Source organism: Lonchura striata, chromosome 23 (genome assembly GCF_050655825.1).
Source record: "Lonchura striata isolate lonStrDom1 chromosome 23, ASM5065582v1, whole genome shotgun sequence".
NCBI lineage: Eukaryota > Metazoa > Chordata > Aves > Passeriformes > Estrildidae > Lonchura > Lonchura striata.
This window is the reverse complement of record NC_140725.1, coordinates 4661825-4677975: the sequence shown is the minus strand read 5'-3', so window position 1 is coordinate 4677975 and position 16151 is coordinate 4661825. Positions and strand designations below refer to the sequence as shown.

The 16151-nt window shown below is 45.4% G+C and overlaps 1 protein-coding gene across 2 annotated transcripts in view; it reads left to right on the top strand.

The window, feature by feature from the left end:
- KIAA0319L (KIAA0319 like) overlaps nucleotides 1-15367 on the top strand; it is a 29852-nt gene extending 14485 nt beyond the window's left edge. The window contains exons 7-21 of one of the 2 annotated variants that reach the window (XM_021554757.3): nucleotides 775-862; nucleotides 1891-1983; nucleotides 2558-2690; nucleotides 3543-3771; nucleotides 4502-4625; nucleotides 5169-5301; nucleotides 6136-6284; nucleotides 6587-6738; nucleotides 6919-7057; nucleotides 7385-7544; nucleotides 9448-9590; nucleotides 10556-10678; nucleotides 11187-11277; nucleotides 11633-11724; nucleotides 13655-15367. In XM_021554757.3, the coding sequence (XP_021410432.3) occupies nucleotides 775-862; nucleotides 1891-1983; nucleotides 2558-2690; nucleotides 3543-3771; nucleotides 4502-4625; nucleotides 5169-5301; nucleotides 6136-6284; nucleotides 6587-6738; nucleotides 6919-7057; nucleotides 7385-7544; nucleotides 9448-9590; nucleotides 10556-10678; nucleotides 11187-11277; nucleotides 11633-11724; nucleotides 13655-13842 (2037 nt within the window). In that variant the 3' untranslated portion in view covers nucleotides 13843-15367. Of the gene's footprint in view, nucleotides 1-774; nucleotides 863-1890; nucleotides 1984-2557; nucleotides 2691-3542; nucleotides 3772-4501; nucleotides 4626-5168; nucleotides 5302-6135; nucleotides 6285-6586; nucleotides 6739-6918; nucleotides 7058-7384; nucleotides 7545-9447; nucleotides 9591-10229; nucleotides 10408-10555; nucleotides 10679-11186; nucleotides 11278-11632; nucleotides 11725-13654 lie in introns of those variants that run through there. The other variant, XM_085559795.1, reaches the window with a different exon arrangement.
- The last annotated feature ends 784 nt before the right edge of the window (nucleotides 15368-16151 follow it).

Here is a 16151-nt window from a genome sequence, read left to right as displayed (position 1 = left end):
CAATGCCTCGTGGCATGTCCCTGGCTGCTGCTCTTAGATGAGCTCTTAACAGGGAAAAAGTTGCCAGTTCCTGCATGTCAGGATTCTTAACAAGGAAATTACTCTAAATACTGTGAATATATAGTTCTGTACTTGAGACATTCCTTTGAGCAGCCTGGATTCTACTGCACTCAGAAAAAGATCTACAGGCTTTAGTAAGGATATCATGCAGAGACAAACCTTTGGAAAGGAGTGTGCAGGTCTCTGTCAGGGCTTCAGCCTTTTGGGTATCAAGATTGTTATCCAGCACTTGGTGCCTCACCCTCTCATTTTGGCTCAACAGTGGATGGTGAAGAGGTGACTGCCTGGCTCATCTCACCTAGAAGGAAAAGAAGAAACACTTGCATTTATAAAAGCACACAAGAAGAGATTTTCTTCTTACATGCAGCCTTTTTCACCTCAAATGCAATCTGCTAGTTCAGATTCCTGTGGCCAGACAACCTGAACTAATCTCTATTGTTTCTCTTCTGGTCGCCTTTTGTTGCTGGAAAATAAAGCTTGACTGACAATCCTGTGGCAGAGAGAAATACAATCTTTGGTTTCTGCATAGCCATTGTAAACTAAAATATATGTAATATCATTTTGGCCTGGAAACCATTTTTTGCTATGTATGCAGAGGCTGAAGCACAATTGCCTGGGTGCTCCTGTGCCAAAGGACAGGAACTTGACCTTCCAATAGGTCCTGATAAGGTGCCACCAACCTGTAGGTAAATAATCCTTTGTGTTTGTTTCCAGCTCACTGTTGGCCTGTATGAGTTCAAAGTCATTGTGGATGGGGAAAATGCTCATGGAGAAGGATATGTGAATGTAACAGTTAATCCAAGTGAGTGCTGGGATTGGATTTTCCTTGACTTCACCTGTCTCTAACATGCCAAGGCAGCTGTACCATGGGGTTAGATTATTTGGTTTGGTGTGGTGGTAATTCATTGTACTGTGAATTTGCAGTGTGTGTGTATATATATATATACACACACACACACACACACACACATATATGTGTGTATGTATTAAATAATTTCCTAAGATGGGAAGCTATTGGTAACACACAGCTATTTTTGCTGTACTGTATCAAGCCAGTCACTTGATAAAAGAGCTCTAATCCTGATAGGGAAGTGCTCAGCAAACACCTCACCTCACCTAGTCCATAAAAACTAGCTGCAGTCTGACAAAAAGCTTATAGCAGTAGGAGCAAAAACTGAAGAGAACCCAAAGCTTTGAAGCTCCTTTGGAGGTTCCTTTCTTCCCTGTCCATAAGGAATATCATTCCTAACCACAGGCAGGTTAAGTCAAATCTCATCCCTTATTGTAAGACATGGTTTGCAGATGAGCTGGTGGAGATACAGGATCTTGTGCTGACTGCCTCACCTTTTAGGTGCCCTGGGTAAAGAGACAACCAAAGGTGTCAATAAAGCCCCTTCATTTTGCAGTCTTCAGCAAGACTTCTTGTACAAACTCCGTAGGCAAAGAAGGGCTCTTGCACTCCCTAAATTAGCAAGAGTGTATGACTGGTCTTCTGGGTGCTGTGGCTGATCATTTCCTTATAAGCAGTGACTTTGCAGCTGGCAGCATGCACCAAAATCCTTCACTTTTCAGAGCAGCAGCCACACTGTGGCAAGAAGCTGTAGGTGCTTGACCCAGTAGGGATAAACTGATGCAATGCAGCCTTCCCAGAGCACTGGTGTGCTGCCTGTTCACCTCCACACTGTGTGAAGCCCCTTTTGGTAGCATTGATTCCCCAGGCTGCTCTAGAACGTGCTGGAAGCACAAATCACTGTTGCTGATAGTTTTGCAGTTCCTTGACCAGGGCTTTCTGCTTGTAGTGTCATGGTAACAGCTGGGTTGTTGTTGCAGAACCCCGGGTGAATCAGCCTCCTGTTGCCATCGTGGCCCCACTGTTCCAGGAAATCTCCCTGCCAACCATTTCCACTCTTATCGACGGCAGCAGTGAGTACCTGCAGCTTTAAGTGCAGCATCCAGCAGGGCTGCTTTGTGTTTGGTCCTGGGCTGGCCTTTTGCATAAAGTTTAAGAGAAACAGTGACACTGTCAAACACAATTCAGTGAAAAGAATTAGCCTCTCTGGCCAGGAGAACAGAACATACACCAACAGCACCTCTCCATGTTCCTTTTGAAAGGCACTGGCCTGAGCCAATCTCCTAAAAAAGGAAAAGCTCCGGAGGTTGCTGCTTAGAATCAAAAAATAATTACTGTCAGTCAAAATTACTGGGCTCTTGGCTAAACTTCAAACATGTAAGTTTCTGACACACCACCTTTAGTGATCCTGGCTCACACTAGAGCTTTTCAGGAGTTTTTTTATACAAATTCAGGTTGTCTTGGCCTCAACTAGGATTGATTTGTTACAGTTTGGGTGTCTGAGCATAACAGAGACTCTGGGCTTCAACCAAAAATACCTTTGCCCACTGAGCCCAGGACAGAAGTAGAGACTCTTGGAATCTGTGAAGCAGCATTTTCCAACTCCTCGTGTGTGTGTGTGTGTGTTTTCCTCAATTACTGAAACAGAAAGCACTGATGATGATAAAATTATCAGCTACCACTGGGAAGAGCTGAAGGGTCCCCTGCGGGAAGAGAAGGTTTCCAGTGATACTCCCATACTGAAACTGACCAACCTGGTACCTGGGAATTACACCTTCAGGTAGGTCACACCTGGGAAAATCCAGCAGTTCTCATCCCTTAAGAGTGAAATGTATGAGATTCCTGAAGTGTTAGTCTGGTTAAAAAAACAAAACAAAACAAAAAAAAAACCCACACACACAAAACATGGAGAGAACTCCATTTTGTGATGTTCCCTCTCTCCACTCCTACACTTTCAAGTAATTTTGTAGCTTTGCACTTGAGGAGAGATAAGCTGTCCAGCTACTTCTTATTCTTCACTTGTAGCCCTGGTTAAGATGATGGCTGGTCTGTCAGTGCTGCAAAATGTCTCTTGAAATGTCAAATCTAAACTCTCTGGGTAAAGGCTTAGGAAGAAATGCAGTCTTCAAATCCATTTTTTAAATGCAATGTGTTTGTCTCAGATAAGTGAATGAGTCCTAATGGTTTGATGCACAACCTGGGAAATAGGTGGTAACTGATTTTGTTTTTGTATTTGTCCTGTGTTTTTCCTTTGGCCTGTATTTTGGTATGATGTCCATCACTGCATCAGCAAATCTATTTAAAGTAGAATAAACTGGAGTACCTCTTACTGAACACTGCTTTCTTGTTAAGCAGTTGGCATGAACTAATCAGATCCATGTTCAGGTCTAGATTTAGCAAAAAGCAGTTGTGTTTTATGGCACCAGCCTACCTGAGGAGATGTGCTGTGTCCAGGCCACTTGTGGGTTAGTAATGCACTGATTGTTAGATTTCAAGTGAGAGATGGATGTAACTGTTGAATTCTTTGCATCACTTTGAGGCTGATAATTGGACATTTATGGAAATTTCTATTCAGAAAAGGCTCTGGTCAGCATCACTTTTCAGTGCTTTCACTTCTTTCTTCCCTCTTCAGTCTAACAGTTGTGGACTCAGATGGTGCCAGCAACTCCACCACTGCCAACCTGACTGTGAAGAAGGCAGTGGATTATCCTCCAGTGGCCAATGCTGGCCCAAACCAGGTGATCACCCTGCCCCAGAACTCCATCACGCTCTATGGCAACCAGAGCACGGATGACCACAGCATCGTCAGCTACGAGTGGCTGCTCAGCCCCAACAGCAAAGGGAAGGTGATGGAGATGCAGGTCAGTGCAGGTCTCCAGTGTTCCACCTGGATTGCTCACTAGCTGGGTTTTTATCTATAATCAAACCAGTTTTAGTGGACTGTTAGAAAATGTCTTTTAGAATCCTACACAGCAGATGTGTGATGATTAAGTATGTGCTTAAAGTTAAATCCACGTGAAGTTGGTATTGCTTTAGTGGCACCAGCCTCACCACTAGCATCCTGTTCCTTTCTTGTTCAATGCAGTTTTAAATTCTGCTGAAGAAGGGGGATTGAGGGAGGTAGGAACTTTTGAGGTGAATCTTGGAGTCTAAATTTTGCTGATACTGGCCAGACTCTCTTCAGTGCTAAACAGTAAATGTTGGAACTTGTTTCTGTGTCATCATTTTTCTTTTAAAGATTATTACTCTCAAATTTATAGAATAAGAAGGTCCATGAATCAGGTTCACAATGTGTGAGATTTGCACAGGGCTCCCCAGAGATTTTACTAGAATTGGGAACTACTAAATCCCTGAAGGTTTGCTTGTATGGCATTACTCTTGTTATGTCCCACAACAGTGTCCTTGTAGTGTGCATAAATTTAGCTGCAAGAGCTTTGCATGCTGAAGTGGCACAGACTCCTGCTCCCACAGCAGGCATTGGTAATAACCCCCTAGAATGTTCTGGTAATAGTTCCTTTAGAATCAGAGTCTTCTGGTCCATCATCATCTGCATGAGGATTGTTTTTAATCCATGAATATCTTTTCTCACAGGGTGTGAGGACACCAGTCTTGCAGCTCTCTGCAATGCAGGAAGGTGATTACACCTACCAGCTCATAGTGACTGATTCTGCTGGGCACCAGTCCACTGCAGAGGTCACTGTGATAGTCCAGCCAGGTAAGCTGCCTTTACCTGCTGTTGCTGCTTCCCTCCCAGGGGTTAGAGGTGAGCAGCAAACTGTCAGCAACCTCTAGATTTTATGGTGACTTTCAGAAAAGCTACTCTGATTTAGGAACATTCTGGGCTGGTGGATTGCTGATAAACGAGCAAAAGAAAGCTTGTAGCAATATTGCTTTGTGGGCCCTTCTCTTATTTTACACAATGTAACCTAATTGATATTTTCCTACAGTAAAGGCAGGATTGTATTCCCAAATAGCTGTGTCTGCTCACAATTCTGGGTCCTGGGACAGGGGCAGGAAAAGTGGAGCAGTACTGAGAGAATGAGAGCAAAAATCAGAACTCCTAGTTTTCAGTCTCATTTTATTGCAGATGTGTGAATGAAATGCTTATTGGATTTCTTCGCTGCTTTCAATCTCACTTTATCTGAGTACAAGGTAGTGGGCAAGAGATGTACTGGGGATCATGCAGAAAATCTTAATGGTGATGTTTTAAGCTTCACTTTTATGGCGTCTGTTTGAGAAATCCTGCATTATTTTCCAGAGAACAACAAGCCCCCAAAGGCAGATGCTGGTCCAGATAAAGAATTGACTCTTCCTGTGGACAGCACCACTCTAGATGGCAGCAAGAGCTCAGATGACCAGAAGATAGTCTTCTTTCTTTGGGAAAAAACACGGTGTGTATCACCTTCCATGTACTTGTGTATCCAAATTTTTCATTTAAAACACCCCCACACCTCCCTTGTGTTCAGTCATGGGGCCTGACAAGCATTACCAGTGACCTGAATAAGACATGGATTTATGTTTGATTGGAAAGAAGTGGAGTTTTCTTTGAGCATGAGAAATAGCTTTGCCTTCATCTCTAGGCCTGGCTCCCACTCTGAGCGTGGTGTGGCTCAGCTGTGTTTCCATTCACAGCAGTGCAGTTTGGGCTTGGTCTCATGGAGAGGCTGACTCTTGTAATCAAACAACAGCAGGGCCTCCTAACTCAGTGCTTTTGCAGTTTGTTTAAAGGAGGCAGAGTTCTCTTCCAACTCTAAATTTCCTGAAATGCTTTAGGGAATTCAGGAAAAAGCCTGTAAGCAATTTGCAGTAGTTTTTTCTGTTTGCTAATGCAAAGTGTGTGCAAAGCCCTAGAAATGAAGGACTGTTATTGCTTTGCACTTTTTTTTTTAATACAAAATTGGCTCATTGTGCAGTTCACAAGCCAATCTGCTGAAAATATCACTGTTTGTAAACACCACCTAAGTGCTGTTATCAGTGTCCCTCTGGTTTAAAATTAAACAAAACATTAAACTGCCAGAAATTATGCTTTTTGTTCTGGATCCTGCACTTATTCTTTAGATTATCTTGCTGTAACTGGAGAACATAATTTTGATTTTTATAATGGTCTGTTATTTCCAGGCTCCTGTTTGGAGCAAGATTGCCTCCAGTGCTCTGTGCAAAGTTGAAACTTATCAAAACCCCTGAAAAAGGTCAAAAACTAACGAAGCCCCTTGTGTCTTGGTTAGGGGTCCAGATGGTGTGAAGCTGGAGAATGCCAACAGCAGCATTGCCACTGTCACAGGCCTCCAGGTTGGGACATATGAGTTCACTCTGACAGTGAAAGATGAGAGGAACCTGCAGAGCCAAAGCTCTGTCAACGTCATAGTCAAGGAAGGTACGTCCAGCCACGAGCAGAGCTGCTCAGTCACAGGTTATCTCTAAACAGTTCAGCAAAACCTGTGGTCAGAGACACAATAAAAGTAAGGAATGAAGGGAGACAATGTGGAGAGCACTGAAGTGGCCTTGAGATTTGCCCTTTTCTGGAGGAATGGTATTTTCAGCTTAATCCTGCAGTATTTCCCTTCTTTTCCCTACGGCTGGACAGGGATTTTTGGAGTACGCTGGAGATCTAATGCAGTAAATTTTGATTGGGCATTACAAGATCTTTCTCCAAGTGCTTTCTCTCTGTTTATTTAGAGATAAACAAGCCGCCCATTGCAAAGATTGCTGGCAACGTTGTCATCACCTTGCCCACAAACACAGCAGAGTTGGATGGATCGAAGTCCTCTGATGATAAAGGGATTGTCAGCTACTTGTGGACCCGGGACGAGGGGAGTCCTGCAGCTGGGGTGAGCTTTCTTTTATAAAGGATCACAAAAATCAGTGCAAGGTAGTGTTGACAACTCCTGAAAAAATACAAAGCTCCTTGTTAGGCTGTCACCCTGTCATATCCTGAAATATGGTGATTCATGGCTTTGATCATACTTTGATCCTTTGTTTCCTCTTACTTGCATTGTTTTGCCTTCCAGGAAGTCTTAAATAATTCAGACCATCATCCAGTCCTCCTCCTGTCCAATCTGGTAGAAGGGACCTACACATTTCACCTCAGAGTAACAGATGCCAAAGGAGAGAGTGATGTGGAAAGGACCACGGTGGAGGTCAAACCTGGTGAGTCTGGGTTTTGTGGTGTACCACATTAGCCTGCAGCCCTCTGAGTACAGTATACTGGGATTAAAATGTATCATCCAGTCCAGTTTAGAACTGTAAGTGTCAAAAGTTTTGGGGGATGTGGTTGTGCTTTCCTGTGGTTTTTGAGGGCTGACTCTCACTGCTTCTATTACCTGTGAAAGCCTTATCTGTGTCCTTTCTCACAGTGCCGCTCTGTAGTTCTGTGTTCAAATCAGAAACATCCTGGAAAGATAACTAAAAACCTGCCTTGTGCCCAGGCTGCTAGATAGAAATTCTAAAGATCTGTACTATCTACATTCTCTCTAGATCCTAGGAAAAATAACCTGGTGGAGATAATTCTGGATGTGAATGTGAGCCAGCTGACGGAGCGGCAGAAGGGGATGTTCATCCGGCAGATCGGGGTGCTGCTGGGGGTCCTCGACTCAGACATAACCGTGCAAAAGATCCAGCCATACACTGAGCAAAGGTGGGATTCATCTGGGAGGGTTCACAGCAAGGAATTGCTTCAGGGTTTGGAAAATCAAAGCCTCTTGGAAAACAGATTGGATCATTGGAACATGTGGAGTTGTTGCTTAACGTCGATATTCCTGCTAGGATCAGAGTTGCCAAGCAGGTCTTGTGTATCCTTCCCCTCTGGAGATGGTGCATTGCCCTTGAAAACTGCTGCTGCTAATGTATTTTCACATCAAACCTGTAAAATAAGGACAAACCTGATTTGTTTTTTGAAAATTGTGGAGACTGTGCGAAGGGATGTTCTGCAGCTGTGATTTGTAACTGGAGAAGTAACAGGGCTTGGTGCAGGAGTTTGCTGTAAAACTTATGACACACCAGAGTGTGTAACAATCCTCCTCACTTCATGCCAAATTGGTAGTTCATACAATCACAGACTGGTTTGGGTAGGAGGGGACCTTAAGGATCATCCAGGTCGACCACACAGCCACAGGCAGGGACATCTTCCACTAATTCTGCAGTAGCTTTATTGCCTACACAACTGCTTCAACTCTGTGTATGAAAAAATGTTGGAAGCCAATGTAATTTCTGTTTGAAGAGATAGAAAAGCTTAATTTTGATTACTGATTGGCTTACAGAAAACTGTATTTCTCCTGAACACATGGAAGTTGGCTGCTGAGCAGGGCTGCAAGTCAGGGTGGTGTTGCCTGCCTGGAGAGTGGCAACAATCCGTGAGTGGAAATCTGTTTAAATAAGTGCAATATTGCACTTAATTTTTATTAAAAGGAGAGTAGTTTCAAAGTACCTAAAGCATTGAAGAAGATTTAAGGGATGTGCTTATAGTCCTGCAGCAAGTCAGCAATAAATCTGCTGTTACTTTACACTTAGCTGAGTGCTGTGATGTATCAATTCCTTCGTGTCCACTTGGCCTGCTGTAGCAGGAAAATCAGAATTCATTGTCCATGCAAACCTAGAGAGCTGAGAACCGAGTAGCCAGCACTTTCCACTTTCTGTTGTAACAGTAGCTCTCTGTCTCTGCCATGAGCAAGCCAGTCGCCCCTGAGTATGGCAAGTAAGGGATTCTTGTCATTAATGCTTCATCTGTTTATGTGTTCAAGCAGACAAAAGAGTGGGAAGTGTTATAAAGGAGCAGAGATTGTTTCCTGACAGATGGCTTTAAGATCCCATTTTTGCTTCCAAAGTCAAAGTAACTTGTGCTGTTTAAAAAAGAGCTTTTTCCTCTGACTGGTGGTTTGTTCTCTTTATCATACTCTGATATGCCATTGATTCATAAGCTCACTAATGATAATAAATCCCAAACATTTATGCATCCTTTTGTGAGTCTAAAGGATCCACAGGACTCCGCAAGGTGAGCAAGCCATGAAGAACAAGTTCTTCTATCATAAAGTTAATGCAGTAAAAGCTGCAGAATACAGAATCCTTCACACCTGGGTTGTTTTTGGGCTGTAGCACTTGGTGCATTCAAACTCAACTCTGCAGAAGACTGTAAACTTGCACTGTCTGCTGTTGGAGTTCTGTGCTGAGCATGTAAATAGGCCCCCGAGTTCCAGGTGTAGTAAAGTCTCAGGATCCCACAGGGAGGAAGGAAGGAGAGTGTGAAAACAGCAAGACCTTAAAGTTTGGGGATTTGATGCTTAGCATGAACATGCAAAGATCTGCTTGATGTGCAAATTCAAAAACAGTGCCCTAGCTTGGAAAATATGAATGGATCAGATATCCTAAAGGATTTTCTACTGTAGGACCAGGTCTGCCATTACTGCTTTCAAACAGAGCCAGAAGTCTGGTCTTCAAATAAATTTGGGATTCTGAGTAAGTCCCTCTAATGACAGACTGGAGAGTGTGGCTCTCCACCTGATATTTGGAGAAGCAGCAGATAATAATTCTTGCCTTTCTTGCAGCACGAAGATGGTGTTCTTTGTGCAGAACCAGCCTCCCCACCAGATATTCAAAGGACGAGACGTGGCCTGGACGCTGAAGAACGAATTGAGGAAACAACAGTCAGATTTCCTCATCTTCCGGGCACTGGAGATTAACACAGTCAGTAAGTGAGAGTCTCTTGGGACAGACTGAACATCTTTTACCTTCTTTTCAGCTGCCTGGCAGAATAAAGGGTGCTAAAACCACCCATGTGCCCACGCACTTACACTCACTGCAGGAGCCTTCATGTTAATAAATGGGAAACAGAAAATTAAGTCTATTAGACTATTCACTAATCACTTATTTACCAATTAATTTTATCTATTCACTATTCAACTTCCTATAAACAATTACTTGCTGTGAAGATAAGAATTGACAAAACCAAAAGCAGATTGATACTTATGAAACTAAAATACAGTATTAATGGACTATACCCACTGAAATCAGTGTCATCCTGAAAACAATAAACTGCACATCTTGGTAGCTGCGAACCCACTTGTTTCCTGTGCAGCACAAACATCAGTCTGCAAGAAATGTTCCCTTTCTATCATTATTTTACATCTTTACATTAGCACTGCTTTACTTTTATGAGATCCATCCTGTGAGGATCACTTGCTGATCAGTTAGAGATTTGAAACTATAATTGTGTAAAGTAATTATTTTCATTACTTCCTGATCTTACCATTTTGTGGCCTTCAGAAGCCATTTTTCAGTTCTGTTTGGTGCCTCCAAAGGATCTGTTTGTTTCTTGTCTGTCTCACAGGCGGGGTTCGAATTGGAAAATCAAAGCTTTGTTTAAAAACATTTACTTGAAAAATACATAAATTCCATAACTTATATATCAAAATGAGGATTTATTAGGCAAAATGTATGCTGCTGGTGAAGTGGGATGTTCAGTTTGGCATGAGGCCCAGGTGCTTACGTTTGCACTTCTCACCTCTTCTGACTACGGCTGAGCTATGAATGAGCTACAGAGGGGCCACATTCAGGTCAGAGCCTGCAGGAGGGGTTGGCTGTATTGAACTGTTTAGTCCCATTTTTGCCTCACCTGTGAGTCATTTAGTTCACCTTGCTGGTTTTGGCCCCCAGCCTGTCAGCTGAACTGCTCTGAGCACGGGCGCTGTGACTCCTTCACCAAGCGCTGTGTGTGTGACCCGTTCTGGATGGAGAATTTCCTCAGGGTGCAGATGGGGGACGGCGAAAGCAACTGTGGTACGTGACCCCCCTGCCCCCGGGTGGGCACCTTGGCAGAGAAACCCGTGTTTGAAACCCAGGGTGGGCACACTGCCAGGCACCTGCTGTCTCCCAGTTGCTCTGATGAGATGCTGACACCGGGGCGCTCTTTGTCTCACCTTCTGGGCAGATGATGTTTGACAGGGGAGTGAATCCCCTTCAGACCCTCCCAGTGGACACTCACTAAGAGTTGAGTCCACTCTGGGTGTAAAAATCACAGATGTCTTCTGTCATGTCTGTACAGAGGCTTTCCTGCCACAGGAAAGCAAATTTTATAAACCAGCACACAGTGAACTGCCCAGCAAATCCACACACTGGATCTTGAGCTTCCCAAGGGAATCTGGTGGTCCTACCAGTGGGGAATGCCAGCCTCTAATTCTGCAAAGAGGCAGGCCTTGACTTTTTGTTCCCAAAAACAATCCCCTAAAATGTACACTATCAATTGTACAAGGTACCAAAACATGTTTGTCTCTGGCTTTGCTTGCAGAGTGGAGTGTGCTGTATGTGATCATTGCTTCTTTTGTCATCGTGGTTGCCTTGGGAATCTTGTCGTGGATGGTGATCTGCTGCTGCAAGAGGTGGGACTGAGACCAAACCCCTGCTGCATCCAGGTTTCACAGCCAAGTGTCTGCAGTAGGAGGTTAAAGATTCAAACCGATTGTCCCAGCAGGTCATCTGCTGAGCCTTGGGATGTTGGGTTTTCTCACTTAAGTGTTTCAAGTTAAATGTTGAAGTTCCAGAACTCTGGGTTATGTTAAGAAGCAAAATTTGGATTAACCTATAAATGTGCAACTGAGCAACATTTTAATGTTTCGCTTTATAATATGAATATAATCCTAAATAGCAAGTGCTTTGGCTTTGAAGATCAGAGTTGTTTTTCTTCTGGCTCTTTTGGAAATGGACTGTTTCTTAATTCCCTTTTCTCCCCTTTAGACGGAAAGGAAAATCCAAAAGAAAAAGCAAATACAAGATTTTGGATGCAACGGATCAAGAAAGTCTGGAGTTAAAACCAAATCCCAAAGCAGGTAAAACATGAGAGGGAAGAGCTCAGCACTTCCAGAGTGCTGACTGAGGACTCTTCCTCAGTGGATTTAAAATCACAGTGAAACAAACGTGATGTAGGGACTGACAGTGGGGTCTCAGGTCTGTATAGGAGATATTTAGTAAAGTCATCTAACTTTTAGGTTTGGAAATTGGGGCTGAAACTGGCCTGGTCCTGATGTCTCCACTTGGTACTTCAGAAGCAGGAAGTGGATGCATTAAGCTGTGCAGAACACTCTGACTCAAGAAGCCCAAAATTGGGTCTTGACTGTAATTTCTTCTGCTCTGAAGTTTTCCCCTGGGTTCTGGGCGTTCCTTTCTTGCCAATATGCGATTATATGCAATTCTTTGGTCATTCTCTACAGCAAAGCAGGAATTCAGTGGCACTAAACATTACACTAAATAGATCAACATCTGAGAACAACCTCAAAGTACTTGTGTACTGGAGAGATTGAGGTTTATTTCTGCTCTGCTACTCACCCACCACAAACAACTGGTTCATCAGCTTATTTATTCTTACTCCTGTGTGCATCAGGCTTTGAAAATTCCACGTTTTAGCTCATCCTCTAGTTTTACAGGAAGAAGGTGCATTTCAGAGGGAGATCCATGAATTCCTCAGTGTTCCATGTGGCTACAGGTCTGTTGGCCCATTCCAGAAAGGCAGGATTTGTCTTCAGTGTTCTTAGCCAGCATTTTCCTGCCCCCATTGCTGTCCTGAGAGTGCTTGTCAGTGCTTTGCTAAGATCAGGGAGTTATTTGAGGCTGGAGTGTTTTTATCTGGTACATGAACTAAGCCATAGCCACCTGCTGACTGACCAGGAAAAGAAGGAAGTGTTGGGAAGGATGTGCCAAGTACAGCCCTGCTGAATGCCAAGGAGCTCTGCAGCTGCTGAGTGTGTTTCACATCAGAGTGTTTCCTGGTTTTGTTTAGAGAAGGGAGTGTGTTAACTATGCATGGAAAAGAGTCCCTGGTCCTTGTTTGCTAGTAGAAAATGACCACTGATCTTGGTATTATCCCATTTAATGATGTTCCAGTAAAGTGAGCAGTGCCCAAGAGCAGCATGGAGGGCATTGCAGTGACAGACTGATCAGCTGTTCCTCCCAGGACCAGGCTGTCCCAACTGCTCAAACACAGATACCCTTACAGGAAACCCGGGTGTGTTTCCCTCCCTCAGCACCCAACTCTGCTTTAATCTGACCATCTGTCACCTCAGAGCCCACTGTGCAATAAATGTGCTAAATGTGCCTCACCATTTGCTCTCTGGTAACTAAACTCATCTTGCTGCTTCTGAGGCTGGCTGCTGACTGAAGTTTTTTTCCCTGCTAGATATGTCCAGGGAGCTTTCTTCTAACAGAGGAAATGTTGCATTTCTCCATTAAGGAAAAGCTAAATTTAAATATTTCCTCTGCTGACAGTATAAGTAAATGTCTCCTGTCCTTGTACATTAATCTAAGTTCATCCTGCTAATTTATCTCTCTTCCCTTGCAGACAGGAGTAGCAGAGAGGAGAGTAGGGTAGTGAGATGGCAGAGATTTTCCCTCACACACCTGCATATTCTCTTACTCCAGTTATGAACCCTCCAAGCAATTTTTAGGCAATGCCCCGAGCAAGGTCAGGGAGGCAGAGCTCCCATGTGTAGTCACAGCCCCTTCTGGCCATATCATTGCCTTCCTGTCTGCTTGTTGTGCTTCGTGCTGTCTTGGAGTGTTGTTGTGACCTCTGACATGCCAGAGTGTCTGAGACAGGATCACTTTGGCTTCAGCATCAGAGAGAATAAGAGACACACAGGGGAAAGTCAGATTCTGCTGCCTCTTAGACGTGATCAGAAAAGGAGACTTAGAGGGGATGGAGCAAGGTGAGGTGGTTCACTGGTGTTAGAAGCATTTCTAACCTGGGAATGTTTCTCCTTCAAGGTGGCAGACAGAAAGCCCAAGTCCTCAACACGAGCCTGATGCACTCGGAGTCTGAGCTGGACAGTGATGAAGCCATCTTCACGTGGCCTGACAGGGAAAAAGGGAAACTGCTCCGCAGCCAGAACGGCTCCCTGCGCAACGGACAGCTGAGCCTCAAACCCAAGAGCCAGAGGGAGGAAATCCTATAGCTCCCCTTGGGCAGCCTTGGCTGGAGTCAGCAGGGAAGGCCAATCCCCTCCCTGTCCTACCAGGGCCTTTGGAGGTCACTTTGACTAGGACAGCGCTGCTAACTCCTTTCACAGAAAATAACCTTGGTTTTGTGGGTTTCTTTTCATTCAGTTAAAACTGGTTGTACTTGAATTTGAACTTCAAGGGAAATCAAAGGGAGGAGAAGGCAACTGTGAACCCCAGGAGAAGAGTCAGGAAAGGATGGAGCTGGCATCTGGAGAGGGCAGGACAGAACCACTTGGAGCAACTGTGAATGTGCAGCTCCCTCCTAAGCCACCTCAGACTGCAGTGGAGGGAGCACTGTGGACTTCCAGCTCCCTTGCCTTGGAGCTCCTTGGAGAAGGAAGATCAAGTCCTTGAGCTGTGCTCTGAGCTCCCTTCAGGCTCCCATAGCCTACCACAGGCTACTTGTGCTGTCCAACAACTTTCTTCTCCTTTAACTCCCACCTTCCCTAATGGTTTAAGCACTATTTTGATGTAGACTTGTCCTTTCACATGCACTTGGCTGCTGTTGGAGTGTAGAGGAGGGGGAATGTTAAACACTCTGGCAGTTTGCAGGTAGGAGAGGGGTTTGTGGCTGTTCCAAATTGCTGCCAGGCCATTCTCATGGGCAGTGCTGAGGACTTGGTGACTGTTCATGTGTGAAAAGCTGACCTGTGGTTACTGCCCAGGCTGGGAAACCCCCTCCTGCAGCAAAGTCCTGCTTGGTACCAGAGCTGGGGGGACACACACCCACCTTTGGTACCTGTGTCCAACGTCTGGCTTCGTTCCAAACCTGTGACATGTTCTGTGGCCCCAGCACCTTCTGTTGGTCACCAGGCCGTCCATGAGGCTGGACATTAATCATATCTCAGTTATGGAACACTAAGTACTGTGGTTTTTTTGGTTTGGATTTTTTTTCCCCTTAAAATTTGCACATCCCAGATGATGGGGATTGGTCTCTGCAGTCCCTAGCTGGCTGCTCCCTCAGGCTGGCAGCTCACTGGCCTTGTGCTGTTGTGGCTGCAGAGCCCTGTGTGCTCCTATCGCAGTGTCAAGAGCACACGTGGTGTCCTTTCGTGGTGGAAAAGGGATCTCTGGGTACCCAAGGGCGGTGGGCAGTGCCAGCAGCACGTGGCACAGCGTGTCACTGTGCCCAGGGGCAGGCAGGGGGGTCCTTTCCCAGTCCCACTCCCTTATCTCACTGTGCTGCTGTCGTGAGTTGCACCCTGTCCTCGGGCAGAACTCGGCCTCGTGCTGGCATGAAGGATGCCACTGCTTCTCTGGGGATGGATGGGCAGTTCATTGCCTTTCTTTGTGTTTAATTTAAAAACTGGAAACTGGTTTCATTGTCTTTTTTTTTTTTTTTTTTTCTTATTGAGCTATGAAAGCCAAAAGGCTTTAAGTTCCTCAGTTGTATTTATATTGCTGCACTACTGATTTGTGTTGAGCTAGATGAAGATTAAACACTATTGAATGTGAGGGGATGTTCCCTCACTGAATGTAGTCGTGGCTGCTGCTGAGTTTATTTTTTGGGCAATCAGCTGTTCCTCAGGCCCAGCACTGGAGCCTGCAGCTCTCCTAGTGCTGAGGCTGTGGCATTTGCTGGTGTCACAGCACAGGCCACCTCTGCCTGGGCTTTGGCACACAGCTGGGGCTTGGCTCAGGCTTCTCCTTCCTGCACCCACTCTCCCCAGGGCTCCTTCCCTCCAGACCCACCCAGGACCACAGACGGGGAGGGCTGACCCTGGGGTGCTCCTCAGAGGGCACAGCCCAGCACTGGCTGTCCATGGCCCCACACAACTCTTGGGTGACACCACCCTCTGTGTGTCCCTTCAGGTGGATGTAAGTGAACAAACTGGGAACAGGAGGGTTTGGAGCTGCAGGGATTGACTGGGTGTGGTCCTGAGGCTGCACCTGGGAGCACTTTGTGCTGGGAGATGGGAGCTCTTGGGCTCTGCTGGGTTCTGGTCCTTGGGGCTTGTGCTTTTTGAGCCCCTCACTCCTGGCCATCCCAGGCAGGTCCCCCAGCAGCAGGTGAGGCATTGCTGCAGGGGTCAGTGCCCTCCTCAGCAGAGCCAGGGTGGGCTTTCCAGTGAGCCTGGCTGCTTGTTACAGGAGAGGGAATTACACTCTGTGCAGCTGTACCTCCAACACCCTTGTCCAGCTGTGGTTGTTTCCTTCACCCCTGTGTTTCACTGTGGGGTCACAGCCCTTCAGGTGGGGCTGCTGTACTGGGGGGCTGCACCCCAACCCAAGTTTGGGCTTTGGGGAGGGCTTTGGCCTTCCC